The sequence below is a fragment of the Arvicanthis niloticus genome, chromosome 1 (genome assembly GCF_011762505.2).
Source record: "Arvicanthis niloticus isolate mArvNil1 chromosome 1, mArvNil1.pat.X, whole genome shotgun sequence".
Lineage (NCBI taxonomy): Eukaryota > Metazoa > Chordata > Mammalia > Rodentia > Muridae > Arvicanthis > Arvicanthis niloticus.
In genome coordinates, this window is record NC_047658.1 from 132,426,847 (window position 1) to 132,445,542 (window position 18,696).

Consider the following 18,696-nt stretch of genomic DNA (forward strand, 5'->3'; position numbering starts at 1 on the left):
CAGTAACAATAGCAATTATAAAATGATGGCTATGACAACCCTGACTAAGTTGAGGTTCCCCAAAGGAGAGAGACTGGATGTAAAGTGAGCAAGTTGAGAGAGCCAGAAAGGCTGACTGGTGTGCTAGTGGCCCTGGTGATTCTTTGGTTGCCCCCTTCCATTCCTCGATCTCCATTTCACTCAGTGTCCTGCTCTTCTTCCCAAAGGGAACTCCCAGGTTCCCTCTGGGTTAAGTCAATGGGAGGCATCAGCAGGAGAGTGGAGGGAGAGGGAACAGAGTCCATTACTTCTCTCTCCCTGCAAGCTCAGTCCTCATGCAACAGCCATCTTCACAGCCCCAGAATGCACTGTGCCAGGCTCCCTTGATCCTGGCCCTCGATCCTCCTGTTCTAGGGAATCATATCAGTGATTACTGGTCACATTGGCCTCCCCATTCTTTTCTGACCTTGAGGGGTTTTCCTTAACTTCATTCACGCCTCCACAGATTCTCTTTGCTAAGCCACCCCTTTATGGGAACTTTCTGATGATGTGCTGCATGTAGATCTTTGTGTAGGTGTGTGCCCGTGAGCAGAAGGCAGAAGGTAACAGCTTTCATGGAGTTGGACTTATAGGCAGTTGTGAACTGACCAATGTGGTTGCTAGGAAGCAAACTCTCATCCTTTGCAAGAGTAGCTCTGAACCACTGAGCCATCTATAAAACCTCTTTTCAGAACACTGGTTCCCTCTTGCCTTCGTTCTAACGGGTGTGAAGGGTTTCATGGCAATCTATGATAAAGGCTACCCCTCTTGTCCCTCTGCTGTTTCACTAGGAGACACAGTCAAATTTATCTGCCGAGGCAAAACGTTTCCATCATTTTGTATCAAAAGTAATCTATGGAAGGCAAGTGATCAGTCCTAACTCATCACCATGTGTCTCGTGGCCATGTACATCATGACTGATTCGGGAGATGAAACAGCGCAGAGCTGTGGATGTGGCAAGGGTCAAGGTCACCATACATCAGTAGAAACTCACATACTTGCAGGATTAACACTGTCTGGATTCCAGGAACCAGCTGAGCATGATCAAGATAAGCTACAGTCCGTATTTTAGACTGAGGATTGGCAGCTAACCACAGCAAACCACAGACTCAGGGTAAGTGTTTTCATATGTGTTATATGGGACCTCCTATCCCAGCCTCCTAGCCAGGCCCAGCTGCCTGTTTCTGGTGGCCCATGACCTACCTGTGACCTCCTCAGAGAGTCTTTTTGTAACTACCCGTTCTAAGGCCCCTCCTCACCAAGTTTATGGTACCAAGTTCCTTTCCCCATAGCTTATATTCCAATTTGTGTGTCTATACATTTTTCTTTACATGATATTTTTTGTCTGGTTAGACAACGAATTCTGCCATAGTAGGAGACCACATCTAGGGCATAGAATGTACTTAGAAAATATTTTCTAGCAAATAAATACTAGACACGCAGGTGGCACCAAGAGCCAAAAAGGGGGATGGAGGACTCGAAGGTCACTAGTGTGTCACTGTCCTGTTTATACATATGGACCTTTTGTGGCCTTGTTTACAGTCAAAACATTCTCGTAGCTGGACCCTTCAGATGTCTTCAGGGATGCTAGCCTCCTGTAAGAGTAGAACTCTCCCTAGTGAGCAGGGCTTGAGCCTGTGTGTTTGCCTTGCTTTGCACAGCTTTCGGCACAGCCCCAAGCACAGATGGGAGCTTCATAAATATTACTGAATGATGATGACACCAGGGATTATTTAGTACCTCCACGTGGGTGGAGACGGACCTCGGGCCACAAACACACTTTGAATGTGCACTGCTTCTCAAATCATCTGACCCAAAATGTTCTCAACAACCCAGCTCATCTGAACCACAAATCAGACACATTCAGATGACAGGTTCCCCAAAGAACGCCATTTCCAAGGACAAAAGTTAATTATTCATGAGTAAATGGAATCTTTGTCTTAGTGATACTGTGAGGATGGAAGTTAAAGACAATGAAAGTCTTTCCCTAGGAAATACCCGTTTTATCCGTGAACAATGAAAGTTTGGATAACTTGTCAGTTTCAAAGGTGCCCTGGCCATTCTGAAATACCAAGAATTAAGTGGGTCATTGTCTATCTCTCAAGCATTCACTGTTACCCTGGCATTTGTAGATACAATCCTATGGTTTCATTTACTTATTAATAAAAATAACAACAACAACAACAACAAGTGATTTGGAAAACCACAAGATCAACCTGTATTTGTTCACCAGTAAGAAAGAGGCTTATAAAGTGTCCATCATGAGAATCCACAAGGGAGCTACCCAGCAGATCAAATACCCAAAACAAATCAGCAAGTCAGAGCCCCACAGAATTCTGAAGCCCAACCAGCAAGCATGAATAATCCTTTTAAATGGTCACTCACGTATAAGAACAGGCCCTTTGTGAATTTCTGAGCAGGGCCTCTGGCTTCTGACTGAACGGAGGTTTTCTTGGGAAAGTGGATGAAGTGAAATCAAGAGCTCCTGGGACATTTCCACGAGAAAAGAGGACAAATAGTTTCTGTTGTCAGAATGAAACTTCCCAGTCCTGGCCATAGCATAGAAAGCTGTTGGCTACCACAGGAGAGCAAGGCAGTGTTTTCAACTGCTTCGGCTGGTACCCTCTGGATCCCTTAGGAGGTATATCAGGGGATACAGGGCAGAATCCTGCCAGTTTCCAGTTAACTATGGGACCCAGTAAAAGGCTCTTAACTCTTCTGATGACTGGCCCATTATTAACAGAGAGAAAGGAATTACTGACACAAGTTCCTTTAAAAAAAAAAAAACACACACACACACACAACTATTGCCAAGGTAAGTGAAAATACAAGAAAATTCTGTCTAAATTACAAAACTTGGTTTAAGTAGAATCCGGAATCCTGTGATATCAAATAACCTACATCATGTCCAGGATCCTTTCCTTGGATGCCTGAACCATATGGCATTCACTCACACAGATATAGACATACACATAAATAAAAATTAAAAATAATTCTCTTTAAAAAAATATCTCACTTGCAACAGGACCAACATGTAACAAGAACCATGAGGCACTTGCACTAAAAACTTCAAGTTTTTAGTAAGACACTGAAGAAAGGCTACTTAGAAATACATCCATGGACTGTGAGAGCTGATATTATTAAAATGTAATCTTCCTCAAATGGCTCCATAGAGTCAACATGATCTCAGTCAAGGTCTCAAAGGGCTCTGGTGTGAACTGACATCCGTAGTAATGAAGAGAGCCTACTGGATACATATGTACTAATAAGACAAAGAACAAAAATGGCGGGAGGGTTGGCCTGATTTCAGTGTGATGATGTTTGCAAAGATCAGCGACATGAATAGAATGGGATGAAAGAGCCGAATAGCTCCAGTCAGTTTGTAACAATGAAATCAATACTATTCAGGGGACAAAAAAAGTCCTCCAAATAACAGAGTTGGAGCAACTGAGCATGGGAAAAGATAATCCTCAATTGTTACCTCAAATAAATAATTTGATTAGCACAAATAAAAAGACACCAAGAAGTAAGGACTCAATGAGTGTGACCTTAGCCAAAATGCTCAACAGTGGGGAGAGGGAACTTGAAGAGTCCATCTCTAGTAGATAGACAGGGCCTCAAGTGGAGGGACAGGGTTACTAACCCACAGTCATAAATGTTCAAAAGAAAGACACAGGGAAAATATCTTTCTGACCTTAAGAGTGTTGAACATCAATTTCTTCTGAGAACCATCCATCTTGAGGGAAAGCTCATTAAGATTCAGGAAATAAATAACTCAATAGCCTTCAGGAAGTCCCTGAAACTGGTCGGGTACACTAGGCCCCTCCCTCCACAATCATATATAAGCTGTAAGGACTGTTGAGAGATTCTCAGATAATGTGAGCTTCTTAGACAAAGCTCAGACCAGCCAAGTCACCTGGAAGAAACAAGTCAACCAGCTACTCAAAGAGGCTCAGACCATCTAAGCTGCTGAAAAGGACACTCTCTAGCCTACTGAGCTACCTGCAGGCTGTGCTAGGAATTCTAGTTTCCAGCTTTCCTGAGCTGTCACCCATGCTGAGGAGGGGTTTGGGTGATGCAGCTGTCTCTGAGTCACTTCTGCTCCTGTAAATAACTCCTCACCCTAATTTCTGTAAGCAACTCCAACTCCAATAAGCCTCAGTTCACCAAGCTGGACTTTGGTGATATCCTTACTTTGGTCTGTCTTGAGTTCCTTACTGGGGTGAGTAGATGTTTGCTCATGTCTCCCAGGAATAGTATCACACAACAAGAGTAAGCAAATATTTTTCAAAGAAGCATTAAAAAGCATTTATAGTAACAACATAATTGGTGAAGCCTAAGAAAAAAATTAGCAAACTGGATTTAATAAGAATTTAGAACCTCTGTCCATCAAAAGACACTAATTGGAAAATGAAAGGCAGAGGCTGAGGAGATAGTTCAAGTCAGTAGGGTGCATGCCCAAAATCTGTGTTAGAAGGCTGGGTGTGTTAGCAGATTGGTAATTCTAGCCCTGGGTGCACGTGTGCACGCACAAGCACACATGCACACACATGCACACGAACACACACACACATGCACAATGCACATACACCCATAGAGGTTGGGGGGCAAGCTACAGGCAGGAAAAATACAAGCAATACTATATCTGACAAAAGACTGATTCAAAAATATATATGAAAACCTCCACAAATCAATAACACAAACCACAGTAACCCAACTTTAAGTACATGCAAATACCCTTTGAATGAATACACAATGAAAGAAGGTAACCAGTAGCTGGTAAGCTTACAAAATTACTCAAAATTGTCAGTTATCGGGTGGTAAGGTTTTGAACTACAATAAAACGATATCTATCACACAATAGCATGGCTACAGTGAAAAGTCTGTCCTAACCCCCAAATATCACTAAGGATATGAAGCAACTACAACCCCTACATTTCTGAGAAATGCGTATGGAAGAAAACAGTTTTCAGCTTATTGAATGTACAACTACCCTAAAAATCAGTATTTATTCTTAGATATTTACCCTGGCGTGATTAAAATGTGTCAACAACAGCAACAACAAAACCCTTAAATAGCTACCAGCTGCAGAGAGCCCAGCTGTCTATCAGTGAGAATCTGGAAAAACAAATGGTGATAGTCTCACGTATTAATATACTTCATAGCAAGGACAGATGCGCTTCTGATATATGAAATAATAAGGATGAGTCAAAAAGGGGATTTATGGAGGGTGACATGGCAAAGGATCCCATTCGTGTCTAGTTTAAAGGTGGTAGAAACTATGACAATGGCTATCTGCAGGAACCGGAAGAGACAGAGTGTAGGGAAGTCTGAGAACAACCCACACCTTTGTCTAAATGGTGGTTAAGAGCATGTTTACACTTTCAGAACTCATTGAGTTAAACTCTCAGGCTTATACATTTTACAGCATATAACTTTTACATTATGAATGATTGAAAAGTAACTCCACAAGAAAATAGCTATATGACCTAGAAGGTGGAACTCTGTAGGACAACCAACCAGATCTCCAAATATCTCTGCCAAAGGGCAGGGATTGTGCTAAGTAAGACCACCACAGGACACAGCCAGACCCAACGTGTGGTCTTGGATGGAATCTTGCTTTGGGAAAATAAACCTTCAAAATATTTTGGTATTGTTCAGGGGGAATTTAAATATCATATTGATTTCAGATGATAAAGAAAAACGTATTAATAGAAAATTGAAGATTATGAATTGATAAGAAACAGCAGTGTAAACTGTCTGGTCTTTTCAGTATTATGCATTATACATTGGTATCATGTATATTATTTTATATATTTAATTATATCTGTACAATACACACACAGAACACGATTCAGCACAAGGATAAATTTACCTATCACCATAAGTAACTCTGGGAATGGTGTGATAGTCTATCTTCTCACTTGTCCATGCTTTCTAACTTTCTGCAATGTGCATGCTCTGTTCTTACAAGAATAAACACTGTCTGAAAACATCAGATGCAGGAACAGGAATGTAGCGTTGTGGCAGAGAGCTTGCCTAGCATGTCCCCGGCTCTGTGTTTGATCAAATCCAGGTCCTACTTCCAAGCATCCCCAGAGTGAACCTCCTGTTGGATGTTCTCTGTCACTTCATTCTTAAAAAAACAACCTGGGGTGTAGGCAGATGGCTTTGCCAATCTGCCTTGCTGCATTCCCAAAGCTCAGCTAAACCACAGACAATACCTGCCATGCTCACAGTTCCCAGTAGAAATGAGACTCTCAAGACTTAATAATTAACAAATGGATTTATATATTTGGAAATGCTCAATTAACAAGATGCCCACACAGTTAGAGTGGTGCTACTCAATACCTAACCTTTAGATGTAAACTGTTACCCAGAAATGCTCTTGAACCATCTGTAGTTCTCCATGGCTGCTAGTCTTCTCCCTCTCCCCTCCTCTTCCTTCTTTTTCTCCTCTTTGCTCTTCCCATCTTAGTTCCTCCCAAACTACCCAGCTTTATTGCAAATGTAGCCAGAAAATTATCCCACTACATATATTTATGTATATATACATATGTATTATATACATATATATTTACATATACCTTCAGATTCAAAAAGACTTTGCACTTATGAGGTATTTACTATGTTTCAATGAAATGCATATGGATAAACAAAAGGTATCAAAGAAAACAAGCCAACAACAAAGAAATCTGTAGTAAAGGAACAGACAAGCACCTCTGGTGACAGAAAGCATGATGTCATCCATACCTCACCACAATCTATGCAAGGATAACACTGTTAGCAAACCCATATTACAGATAAAAAGAAGTAAGACACAGAGATCAGACCACTTGATTCTCACACTGCTATATCACACTACATCCTCAAGTCCCCAGGCTGTCATCCGGCTTGTAATGGAGCAGAGAAAATGATTGTCAGTCACCAACAAAGGGGCCTTGGCATCAGATGTTTACCATGTGCTACATCATAGTAATGTTGCTGCTTACCTGTCCAGAGCCATGCTGGTTGGCATACTCCTCCCAAACCCACGAACCCCCATCTGACGGAAATACGGAATGCAAGAGAGGTTGGCAGCGATGATGGCGAGGGAGTCTGAGGGGCTCACAAAGAAGCCATTTTGGCCAAGGATCATATAACGGTCCTGTGGGAAGGAATGTGTGAAGATTATCACGAAGAAGCATCTGGTCTTCGTACCCAGTTTCCGTCATTAACACGAGCTACTTTCCTGCCCCTTAAACAGCCTGAGACAATTTGAATTGGCCAAAGGAAGTGTGAGAAACCATATAAATCCCTCGGGGGCCCGGAATCTTGATACAGCTGGAATGTGATCCACTTGCTGAGATGTGTGCACAGCTCCTTCATGCTTCAGTGGCTTCCACAGACTCAATCCCTTCCTCCCCCAACATGGACTGGAGAGCAGTAGTAATTGACAAGTAGTTCGTCTCTCAATGTGGTACTTTCAACGAAGCCAGCAATAAATGAAAATTTATTGCCTGGCTGTTTGTTTGTTTGTGTGTTTGTTTGTTTAAGAAATAATTTCTAAATAGCATCTGTCAATCTGAAACTAAGAAAAGCTGTGGCTGTTTCATGGTGTTATCTAGCACTGAACAGCAGAGTCACAGCCAAGCCCAATGTCCTATGCACATGAGCTCTGAGCCCAGTGCCCCACGCACATGAGCTCCAGATTCTCTGGTTTCTGATGTTTCTTCCATCATGTGATGAGAGGGTCGGCAGACTGGAAACCCCCTCACTTACCCCATCGGCATCAAATGCAGCGCCAAATCCATATTCTCCCCCCTTCATGGCTTCCAGAAGGGTGGTTGCATATGTCAGGTTTGGGTCTGGGTGCTGCCCTCCGAAGTCTTCTAATGGGACACAGTTTATTGCAGAGTTGGCCGGAGCTCCCAGTTCATCACACAGAACTTTTCTTACATAAGGTCCCATAACTAAAAAAAAAAAAGAAAGAAAGAAAGAAAAAAAAAAGATAGAGGAGAACATGAAAATACTTGAAAACTACTCTTCCCTAGGCTTTTTTCTTCTGGTAATAAAAAGATAATTCACTTAATAGCCCAGAGGAAGAAAAATTTATACAGCCATTTTTTTAGGACACAATATAAAATAAGAATCATATCAATCACCATTTATTGATCATCTACCATGTGCCAGAGGCTCTGTTGAGCAGATAAAAGATGTCAGTCATCCAAAAAAATGAAATTTTTTCCTTATGATTTCATAAAGCATTGCCTTAAAGAAATCAACTATGTAATAATGATTTATTACCTGCTATGTTTTCATGTATCAAGCACTCCACCTGAGTGTATTTGGAAGCACTAAAGGGCACTAGCAATTCCCTTTGCACAACTGTTGTAATGTTGCCAAGTAAGCATCCAGATCCCAGAAGCCTCATATAAAACAAGGCACCTCTTGCAAAACAATGGATGCTAAGCAAGAATAGACATTCCAGGGACCAGAAGACCTAACATTGAACCCCTATGTTAAGAACTGAAAGGATCAGATGAAAGAGGGTGAGGTGTATGATGCCTACATTCCTGGGCTCTGATCTAATAGAGAGGTAAGTCCAGTGCACAGATGATCGGAGAGGTGAGACCAAAAGTGAAGTGCCTGATTGGATTCAACCAACGGCTTAGGAAAATGATACTCATAGCTGAGACTTCCCAGAGAATGCAGTGTTTTGAGTAGGACTTGAAGGAAGAGTATAAATTTGAGAGGGGTACCAGTAGGGGGACCATACAAGTGGAAACCATTAAAATCAAGGGAAGAGAGCCTGTGATGGGATCACCATGCACTCCTCCCAGCTGAAATGTACATGAAGTCATATCATAAACATCTCTTCTCTTGTGACCCTGTCCCCATGTCCCCTTCTCTAGAGGAAGCATTGAGTTTCTTTTGGAAAACCACATCTTTCCCCCAAATCAGCCCATATGACTATGATATAGCAAAGTTCCACTGTCCCCATGGCTAGGGAGGTGACCTACATCTGACAGTCTGCTCCCCAGGCCTCAGCCAAGATGACTGACTTGAAGATGGACATGTGGTAGGAGCCAGGCAATGAGACACAAACACAAAAATTCAGGAAGAATTGTCTCTTTCCTGGGCCAGATCAGGCCAAGAACTTGAAAGAGCTTTTCCTGGAGAGTTGGGTCAGCCCAAAAAGAAGTAGCAAAACATCCCAACAACAGACCCTCTAAGCAAAACCCAGGGAGGGTTGGACCCAAGAGTGTTCAAGGCCCCAACAGATATTCAGCATACCAGACAGCCAAGGGTCACCAAAATCTTGCAGAATGCACTGAACAAGAGTCTGGAATAAACAGCAGAGAAAAACCTCTTCACTCAGGAAGAATGATGGAGCAAAGTGTCTGAAATAGGAAAGACTGGCACTGTGGAGTGTGCTGCAGGGAATCAGAGACGTCGAAGCCCTCACCACTGCTGTAACGGGAGTCGCTACTTTAGACAACACTAGGTTCTTATGGAGTTCAGGAGATGCTTACCATCAGACTCCACAATCCTGCTGCTAGAAATTTTTCCAAAACAAATGGAAACACACATTCTCGCCATAGCACCATTCATGGTAATAGCCCAACACTAGGGCCAGGAAGGCTAATTTCTATCAACCAGCAAATAGACAGACAAAATGTGGTACGTCAATAAAATGGAATACTACTCAACCATCACAAAGAATAAGAAGGGCCATATGTGCCATGAACACCATTTTACAAAATACTGTGCTGAATGAATTGTGAAGCAAAAGACTACTGACTTTGACCTATTTCTATGACTTTCTAGAAGAGGCAGAATAATGAAAGCAGAAGAGAGGTGAATAGCAGCCAGGGGCTGCTGAGAGAAGTAAAGGGTTGACTGTAAAAGTCCAATAAGAAGCCTGTGGCCTTTAAAATTTAAAGGTTAATAAAGAGCTGTGTATTGTGATATTGCGTAACAAGGAGATAAAAAAATCAGCAGAGGGGTTGAAAAAGGTTGACACTGGCAAGTAAGACACTGACTGCAGAAAGAAGTTGGGCAGCTACATTTATCTATAACTTTTTTTAAATTTTTTATTGGATATTTTATTTACATTTCAGACGCCATCCCCTTTCCCCATTTCCCCTCCCTAGAAAACCCCTATCCCATACCCCCTTCTCCTTTTTGCTTTTATACAATTTTTTTTTTAATGTCAACCAAAGGCTTTATAAGTTTGGTGATGCTCAATATCAATCAGAAGTGTAACCTAATACCCAATCTAGACATATCAACTATCTTTGACTGGCAGAGACATGTGAATATCTGCCTCCATGTCTGCCCCCCCTTCTCTCTCATCACCTAGCTCCTCCTCTCCTTCTCCTCCTCCTCTCCTTACTCCTCCTCTCTGTACTCCTCCCACCTTAGCTCCTCCTACATATCACCCTTCCTATTAAAATAAAACTTTTCTCTCAAAATACAGTTAGAGCATAACTATACTAATTTACGTCAGTAAGGTGCAAGATAGACCTAATACCCAGTCCATCATTTTGTTGACTAAGCAGAACCTCTTGTCATCTCTCCTAAATAAAAGACTTAGTTCTGAACCTGACTTTTTTTTTTTTCTTGGCTTTAGAATGAATGTCAGCTGAAAACCATCCTCTCAAATGTTTTCTCTCAAAGTAAATAGCAAGGATCGGCTATGAGACTATAAGTTTTCAACCCTATCAGAAATCCAGAATGACTGAGTTAACTGAAATTATGGGAAGCACAAAGCATAGCTTCTAAAACATAGCCAATTTGTAGAAACCGCTGGACACCTGGACAGTCCCTATACTACAGAATGTTGGAGCATCTGATCTTCAGCCTTCTGGCCCAGGATCATCTGACAGACCTAGTGATGCAGAATTATTAAGGACTGATTACTCTGTCTAGGCAGATATAATCAGTTGACTATTCTTGCAAGTGTGTCCTTTTCTGGACAGTATTTTGTCTGTAGATGGAAAGAGGCAATTCTTGCCTAGTTTCTTTCTCACCACAATTGGAATAACTCCAAAGATGCTCAATTTCTTCTTGGAATCCAAGACAGGAAGCTGTCAGGAGCAGACAGGTCTCTAATCAAAATGAACATTAATACAGAAATATTTGTAATGTCGATTCTGTGGATTTCTGATGTTTTGAAAACCAACTATCCATGTAAGGCAATCTGGACTGTTGTCTGTTAACTCCTCTCAGTTATTTCTAAAGAAAATATAGAAAACTCCCTAACAATAAACTCAAAGCCATGAATTTGCTATAGGCCCTTAACTCACAGTCTAACCATCTCAAATAAGTTAAAGAAGGACTGGGTCTAATCCTTGTATTCCTAAATATCCATAACTTTTATTCTGCTGTTTGTAAAATGTAGTATGAATTTTCAAGTCAATAAATGGGCAGTCTTCATCTACTTCACACTCGGTGTGGTAAAGCCCCAAATTTATTGGTTCAATTTTTGCTTTCATTTATATCAATGGAAAGTAACTAGAGTCCTAAATTTTTTCTAGAACAGTCTGTATATCTGAACACAGAGAGGTCTCCTTAACAGTTCTCAGACAATCCTTTTGGGGAAAAAAAAAAAAAAAAAAAAAACACATGGGCTCACCTCCATGCATAGCATCAACACGGATCTTCAGCTGGCTGGGCCCCGTCAGCAAACTCTTGATGGCATTAAAGTCAAAGATAGTCCGAAGGAGGTTGAGATAGATGTCAACGGGGTCCACAATCTCCACTGATGATGGGAAAACAGAAGGGGATGTCAGTGAGCATACCCAGAAATGATCTTTACAGACATAAATAGAATTACTGCCCTAATGATGGGAAATTCTGATCAAAAGCCCAGCATAACCTGCATGCTACACAGGCAGGGAAATGTCCACTTCCAGATCAGACCTTAAATCATAGCAAAACCAAAATGTGACAAACTTTTCAGATAAGTGAAGGTACAAATAATATCATTCCGCATTCTTTTTGCAAGGGGAAAAATGAACCACTAGAAGAATTTACAATACAAGTGTACGGTCACCCCTGCCACACCTTGCCAGCAAACACTTCTTTCTCCCCCAGCTGCACACAAAGCAATGCTAACAAGCAACTCACACTTGCAGTGGCCCTTCCTGTGAGGTTAGCCAAACAATGACTCAGCTGGTGTGAAATACATAAAGGAATGACCCAGCTGTGGTCTTATTTTCCACATGTTATTATGCACACTGGATCCAAGCACGGGACTGGTGATATAGGGCATATTCTGACTTTCACATTCAGCCTAGTACCTAATCTCCAGGGGAATGCCGGATATCTGCAGATGCTCAGGAAACACAAGAGCTCTCCAGTGTGCCACTAAGCCCAAGCACACCTTTTTATTTAACTCATGATGACCCAGCACACAGAATATGGCGCCATTTTCAAACATCTATCAGACACAATTAATGCTCAGAAAGTATTCTTCCAAAGGGGGGTAAATATTTGAATTGGGGGGGAACTAAAATTTTGTCCAGAAAAAAAGTACTGCTTCTAAAATTTGCAGTTACATCAATTTATCTCTTTAATTGTGTGTGTGCCCATGTGTGTGTGTATACATATTTGAGTATGTGCACATGAGTGCAGCCACCTACAAATGTCAGAGGCATTGGATCCCCTGAAGTTGGAGTTGTGACTGGTTATGAACTGCCTGGGTGTTAAATACAAACTTAGTACTCTCTCACAAATACTAAATCATCTTTCCAAACTTCTATAATTAATCATATATATATATATATATATATATATATATTCAATGTCATATTGCTTTGAAGCTGAAATACTTAAGCCTACATTAAAGGTATTATCAATCAACCTTCAATGATTTTTCAATACATCCAGATAATCTTTCAGTACATCCAGATACAATTATTTAATATGTGATATAAATTACCCCTTCATCTGGTTAAGTACATGTTTCAAAATACTTTCCTTATTTTTAAGTTGACATATGAATATCCACTCAAATTTAATTACTTTTTAAGGAGTACAGACTATACTTAATCATCTTCTGAAATGAAGAGAATATTAACTTAGAAAATATTTTAAAATCACTGTCCATGAACTATCCATCTGAAAATGCTTGATTTTATACCTCAGATGCTTTAGACATTTTACTTACTCCATAATAAAAGATATGCTTGGAAATTTTATTCTGATTCTTCAACTCTTGAATCTTTTGCCTAGGAATATTTGATAATCACAAGTGGCAGTTCAAGGAAACAAGGCATGCAGGACACTCAAACATTCTCATCAGCTAACACACGCTCTCGACACCTTGAGGTGGGATACCACAGACTATCTGTTTTCAGTTCATTCAAGCGTTGTTTGCCACTTAAAACAGTAAGAATACAGCACATAAATTATCTCAAAGGATTATCTTCTAATTATTTTGGGGAGCCAGGAAGTTCTCCACCTACTTCCAGACTATCACCTGCACTTTTAAAAAGTCACCTTAGGAACAATGCAGTTATAGCAGTGGGATCCTCAAAGACTCAAGTCTCTCAAAAACTATGAAATCTTAAATATGCCTAAAACAATTAAAATATATATGACTCCTTCTTGGTAGTTACACCCCAATAGCTCTCACCCATTTTAGAGCTCCAGTTTTTCAAATAATATATAGCCAGGCATATTTCAATTCTTTTGTTAGATATAACACAGATGAGGTTGTCTAGTTGTCCACATGAGGACATTTTTGCATGTGTGCAACCCTAACTAGATTAATAAAAGTACAAACCTTTCACTGGTCCAAAATAATGGAGGTTATAGGGGTAACCAATTGCTTTTGGATTAGATTTGAGGTCTAATTTTCAGGAGGGAATTAATCCCTCCTACTATAAACCTGGTCAAAAGCCCATAGGCCAGGAGATCATAGGCTCTAGGGGGAAAAAAACCCTATTACTATGAAATGGGCATATTATCAAACTGCCAAATAAGTATTTACATTTATATTTATACCCATTGATTAGTGTTGTTTTCAACTTTGGCTCCAAAAGCTTCTTCTGAGGTGGAAAGGAGTTCACACAGGATTCATAACTTGTCCAAGTGTTGATAAGTAATTAATGAGTGCTCAGCCCTAAATAGGAGGTCTTCATCAATCCCCTCCCCACACAATGTACAGAGAACACTACAGAAGAGAAGGCATAAAGAATGTCAGAGCTGGAGGATGGAGAAAAGCAGGGTCAAGTCCTGACTTCTACATATGGCATTGCCATTGTACATAGGGACTCACTGCAACTATGGTTACCTGCGTAAGATCAAGCAAACAAGATCAACCAAGGTTCCAACAGGGAAGCACTAATAAGATTCAGGGATTTAAAAATAAACAAGAAGAGCAAAAGAAAACTGAGAGGGGGGAAGGGGGAGGGAGGGAGGGAGGGAGGAAGGGAGGGAGGGAGGGAGAGAGAGAGAGAGAGAGAGAGAGAGAACAAGAACACATGAATATGAGAGGAAGACATGCTAAGAGTGACGCCTATGGGAGTAGTTGGAGATGATATATGATCAAGACACACTGTTTACATGTATGAGAATATTGAAGAACAAATAATGATACTCTATTGTGTGGGCATTGTTGCTTCTAGTGGGTATGACAAGGCTTTCAAGAAATGCTCATTCTCTGAGCAAATAATCAACTCAAAACTTTCCAAGAAAGACTTGGTATCAGTAGTCCAGTGCTTTTTGCCACCACACAGTTGATTTTAAGCTTTTCTCTGACTTTAAAAATCTTGTGCAGCCCAGGCTGGCCTTAAACTCGTGATCCTCCTGCCTCTGCCTCCTTCAGCAAATCCTACTGGTGTGTGCCACTACCAAGCCCAGAAACTATTGTGGATATCAAGAAGTGCATACTGACAGAAACCTGATATAGCTGTCTCCTAAGAGGCTCTGCCAGAGCCTGACAAATACAGAAGCAGATGCTCACAGCCAACCATAGGACTGAGCATGGGGTCCCCAATGGAAGAGTTAGAGAAATGACTGAAGGCATTGAAGGGGTTTGCAACTCCATAGGAAGAGCAATAATATCAACCAATCAGATACCCCCAGAACTCCCAGGGACTAAACCACCAACCAAGGAGTCCACGTGGAGCGACCCATGGCTCCAGCTGCATATGTAGCAGAGGATGGCCTTGTCAGACATCAATGAGAGGAGAGGCCCTTGGTCCTGTGAAGGCCCGATGCCCTTCGGCCTTCACAGGAATTCAAGGGCAGGGAAGTGGGAGTAGATGGGTGGGTAGGGGGACGCCCTCATAGAAGCTGGGGGGATGGGATAGGAGGTTTTGGCGGGGGTGAGGGGGGACTGGGAAAGGGGATAACATTTGAAATATAAATAAAGAAAATATCCAATAAAAAATAACTCTTGTGCACAGGTTAGGAAGGTGAATCCAGGAGAACTTATGAGGAGGAGTTGGGGTAGTGAATAGGATCAAAGTATACTGTATGAATATATAAATTTCTTAAAGAATTAATAAAAATATTCTATTTTTAAAAACCATGTACCCATGATAGTTCATCTTTTTCATCTAGGTGAATTACTTGTAAAATGAGGATACCATTGGAACACAAATTGTGCCCAATCTTGTAAAGAAACTGAAAGAATAAAAGATGGTAGTTGTATTGCTACCTATGTGCCTTCTGTACAATTTTAATTGGATAAAATGGGGTGAGGTGCACATTCACAGTATGAATACTGATATAGTATTCAAACTGAATCTGTAAAATGATAAAGTGTGTTCTTAGTTCTTCTGTACTTTATCCACTCAACCATATAATATTTGTCAAACTCATTCTGGTTGTTTTCCCTTTTGGGGAGCAACACCTCTCTGTGGAGCCCTGGCTAGCTTCTAACTTACACCCTTCATCCTCAGTCTCCCGAGTGCTGTGGTTACATTGTATGTCAGACTGTTTGTTTAATTCTTGAACAACTTGCCTAAAAGTACTTGGGAGTTACTGAGTTCCTTTCTAAAATCTCTGGAAACAGTACTTGGTACAGAGCAAGTGATAACCATGGTGTATGGAGCAGAACTGCTAGCAAAGAAACTCCTACCTCCCATGGGGAATTTAACGACCCAATGCTGTCTCAACCCACATCTTTGCCTTAATTGCTTAGAAATTATTGAAAAGCAAGTTTGGCGATCCACAGTCTACTCCATGCATGCTATGATGCTACATAATTTGTCCTATGTTGAAAATGATACAGTTTGGAGAGTGGCTTTTGAAAGTGTCCAGATCTAATGCAGAGTTTTCTCCTCCAGTTTCTTTCTGTACTGCATATACTCTCCAACTACTCTTCAGATAACTAATTCAGTAATTCTCCTGAGTATCCTTCCCTACAGAAACCACCGACCACCAACCAGGACCACCACACTCCCATGGACACCTAGAATCCACCATATGCACCCCACTAGGAGGACTGCCCTATGCATGAAAATGTTCTTTTTCAAAATATCTGTTACCTCTGAATGGTTTGAACTTGTTCTCCAGGTCAAATTCTTGTCTTCCTAGACGAGATAGGTCAATTCGAAGATCGGGACATATGGCATATTCCTCAATTGTTTTGCTGATCTGGTAGATTTTGTCTGAGACAGCATCTGGTGCAGGACCTAAAATTTGACATCCGAAATGTGTTTAGTTTAAAGCCTCCAGAGTTTCTATCAGAGAAACATTACTGGCCTCCTGCAATTAGCGAGGAAGGACTCATCTGAACTCTACACAATGAACAAAGATTCCCAGTTCCATGAGACCATGTATCTCCCATGTTGTATTCATTCACTATGGAGGACATTTGATCAGCCCTGCCTGTTCTGTGTAGATGAACAAGCCACATGTTTGTTTTAATCCACTTCTAAGCAATGATACATACACTCTAAAAATAGTTTCACACCTGCTGGGGAGACCCGGTTACGTAATCAGCTTTGTTTGGGATATGAGACACAAACAGGATATGTACTTGACAGAAGTGGGGGATTCCAGATTTAAACCACAGCTCCCCAAGTGCCTCAAAAAAAAATGGTTTCTACTCCACACTGTTGTCTCATTGATATGTGACGTTACTCAGATAAGTTCATTGTTTTTCCAGTTCATACTCGCCATTGCAACTTAGTTTTTAAAAATGAGAGGTAGCTAAAACTATGGGATACATTTCCTCAGAAGGCCAAACTGACAACAGTGATGGAGTTAAATGAGCTTAAATGAGCAGAGCATGAAGTCAGTAGTCGGTTTCCTCCTCTTTTTAAACACGTGAATCTTCACACAAGCCTTAGTTGTTTTTTGTTGGTTTGGTCTTAGAGAATGTTAATAAATAAATAAATAAATTTAATGTTATGGCTGGTCTTAAAAACTTTGTGGATTCGTCTTTTTTCCCACCCTTTATCCCCTGGTTTCACCCTCTATCACTAGATAAGTGAAAAATAAGGGAAAAAGAGAGACAGAGAGGTAGAGAGAGAGACAGAGAGAGTTAGTTCTGAATCTAATTTATTTCTTCTTGTTTCCTCATTGAGCACAACGACTAACAAACTGCAACCAACCTCCCTGAATAACCACCAACCCTGTCTGTCTCTCAAGACCCTAGCACTGAAAAATTCCCAGAATTCCAAATGTCACACAATCACAGAAACTATCTGCAGCTGGTAAAAACCACAGCTCTGCTAGAGCATGAGGCAAATCATAGTCAGCTGCTGTGGAGCAGCTCCATAGCCCACACCTGGGATTAAAACAAAAACATGTTCTTGTAATGCTTCTGTGTTTTTTTAAAGGAATCAAAATTCCAGAATTCCAGAATTCTCACTACAGAATGGCCTACAATATAAAAGACAGCTAGGTAGTTTTGTGTGTGAATCATAGTTGCTGACTCTATTGTAACTTTCCACTGAACAGAAATTGCTTCTAGATTTACTTCATTTCCCAATCCAAAAAGCCATAGTGTCCAATATGATGACCATCCACCCTATTTAGCTACTGAGTACCTGAAAATGTTGCTATTAAACTAAAATTGTAAATTGCTACAATTGTAAAATGCATATCGAAATTTTTAGTTACAGGATATAATGTTTTGTATTTATATACTGAAGTATTTTGATGTAGTGTATTAAATAAATTATGCTGCCTAGATGTTCTTTCTTACATTTTTAATACAAGTATTAGAAAAACATTTAATAATATATACAGTTCATAATACATTCGTAATGAAGAAAGCTGCTTTCTTAGAGTAGGAGGCAATGCCTATAAAAAAAGAACAAGGCCTTACCCAGCATGACCTGCAGGAGATCCTCATAGTTTACATCAACAATTGTTTAACTTGAGGTAAGAACCTCAAGCACACAGAAGAGCTTGGGAGATGGACCAGTCAGTAAAGTGCTTTGTCACACAACTGAGCCTTGTTGTGGATGGGTCTGTGCCGTTTGTATTCTAATGTTAACTCTGCTCTCCTGGGAGGAGCCGTCTGGAACAAGGAATGAGTCATGTACCCAGGACTTCTTGTGAACCATCCCCTAATGAATAAAGGAACCAATCACTGGGCGAGTAGGAGGCGGGACTTCCGGGTTGGATAGAGGAAGAGAGGAGGAGGAAAGAGTGAGGGCATTTTGATACCGGGATAGCGCGTGGGCAAGATGCAGCTTATAGGGTTTCCTGATTCCATGGCCACCT

At 40.9% G+C, this 18,696-nt stretch overlaps 1 protein-coding gene across 1 annotated transcript in view; it reads right to left on the reverse strand.

Moving 5' to 3' along the window:
- Pgm5 (phosphoglucomutase 5) overlaps positions 1 to 18,696 on the reverse strand; it is a 178,447-nt gene that overhangs the window by 130,911 nt on the left and 28,840 nt on the right. Inside the window, exons 3-6 of the mRNA XM_034489577.2 lie at positions 16,506 to 16,652; positions 11,639 to 11,764; positions 7,780 to 7,970; positions 7,011 to 7,165 (exon numbers count right to left, since the gene is read on the reverse strand). Of these exons, the coding sequence (XP_034345468.1) occupies positions 7,011 to 7,165; positions 7,780 to 7,970; positions 11,639 to 11,764; positions 16,506 to 16,652 (619 nt within the window). The remainder of the gene's footprint in view (positions 1 to 7,010; positions 7,166 to 7,779; positions 7,971 to 11,638; positions 11,765 to 16,505; positions 16,653 to 18,696) is intronic.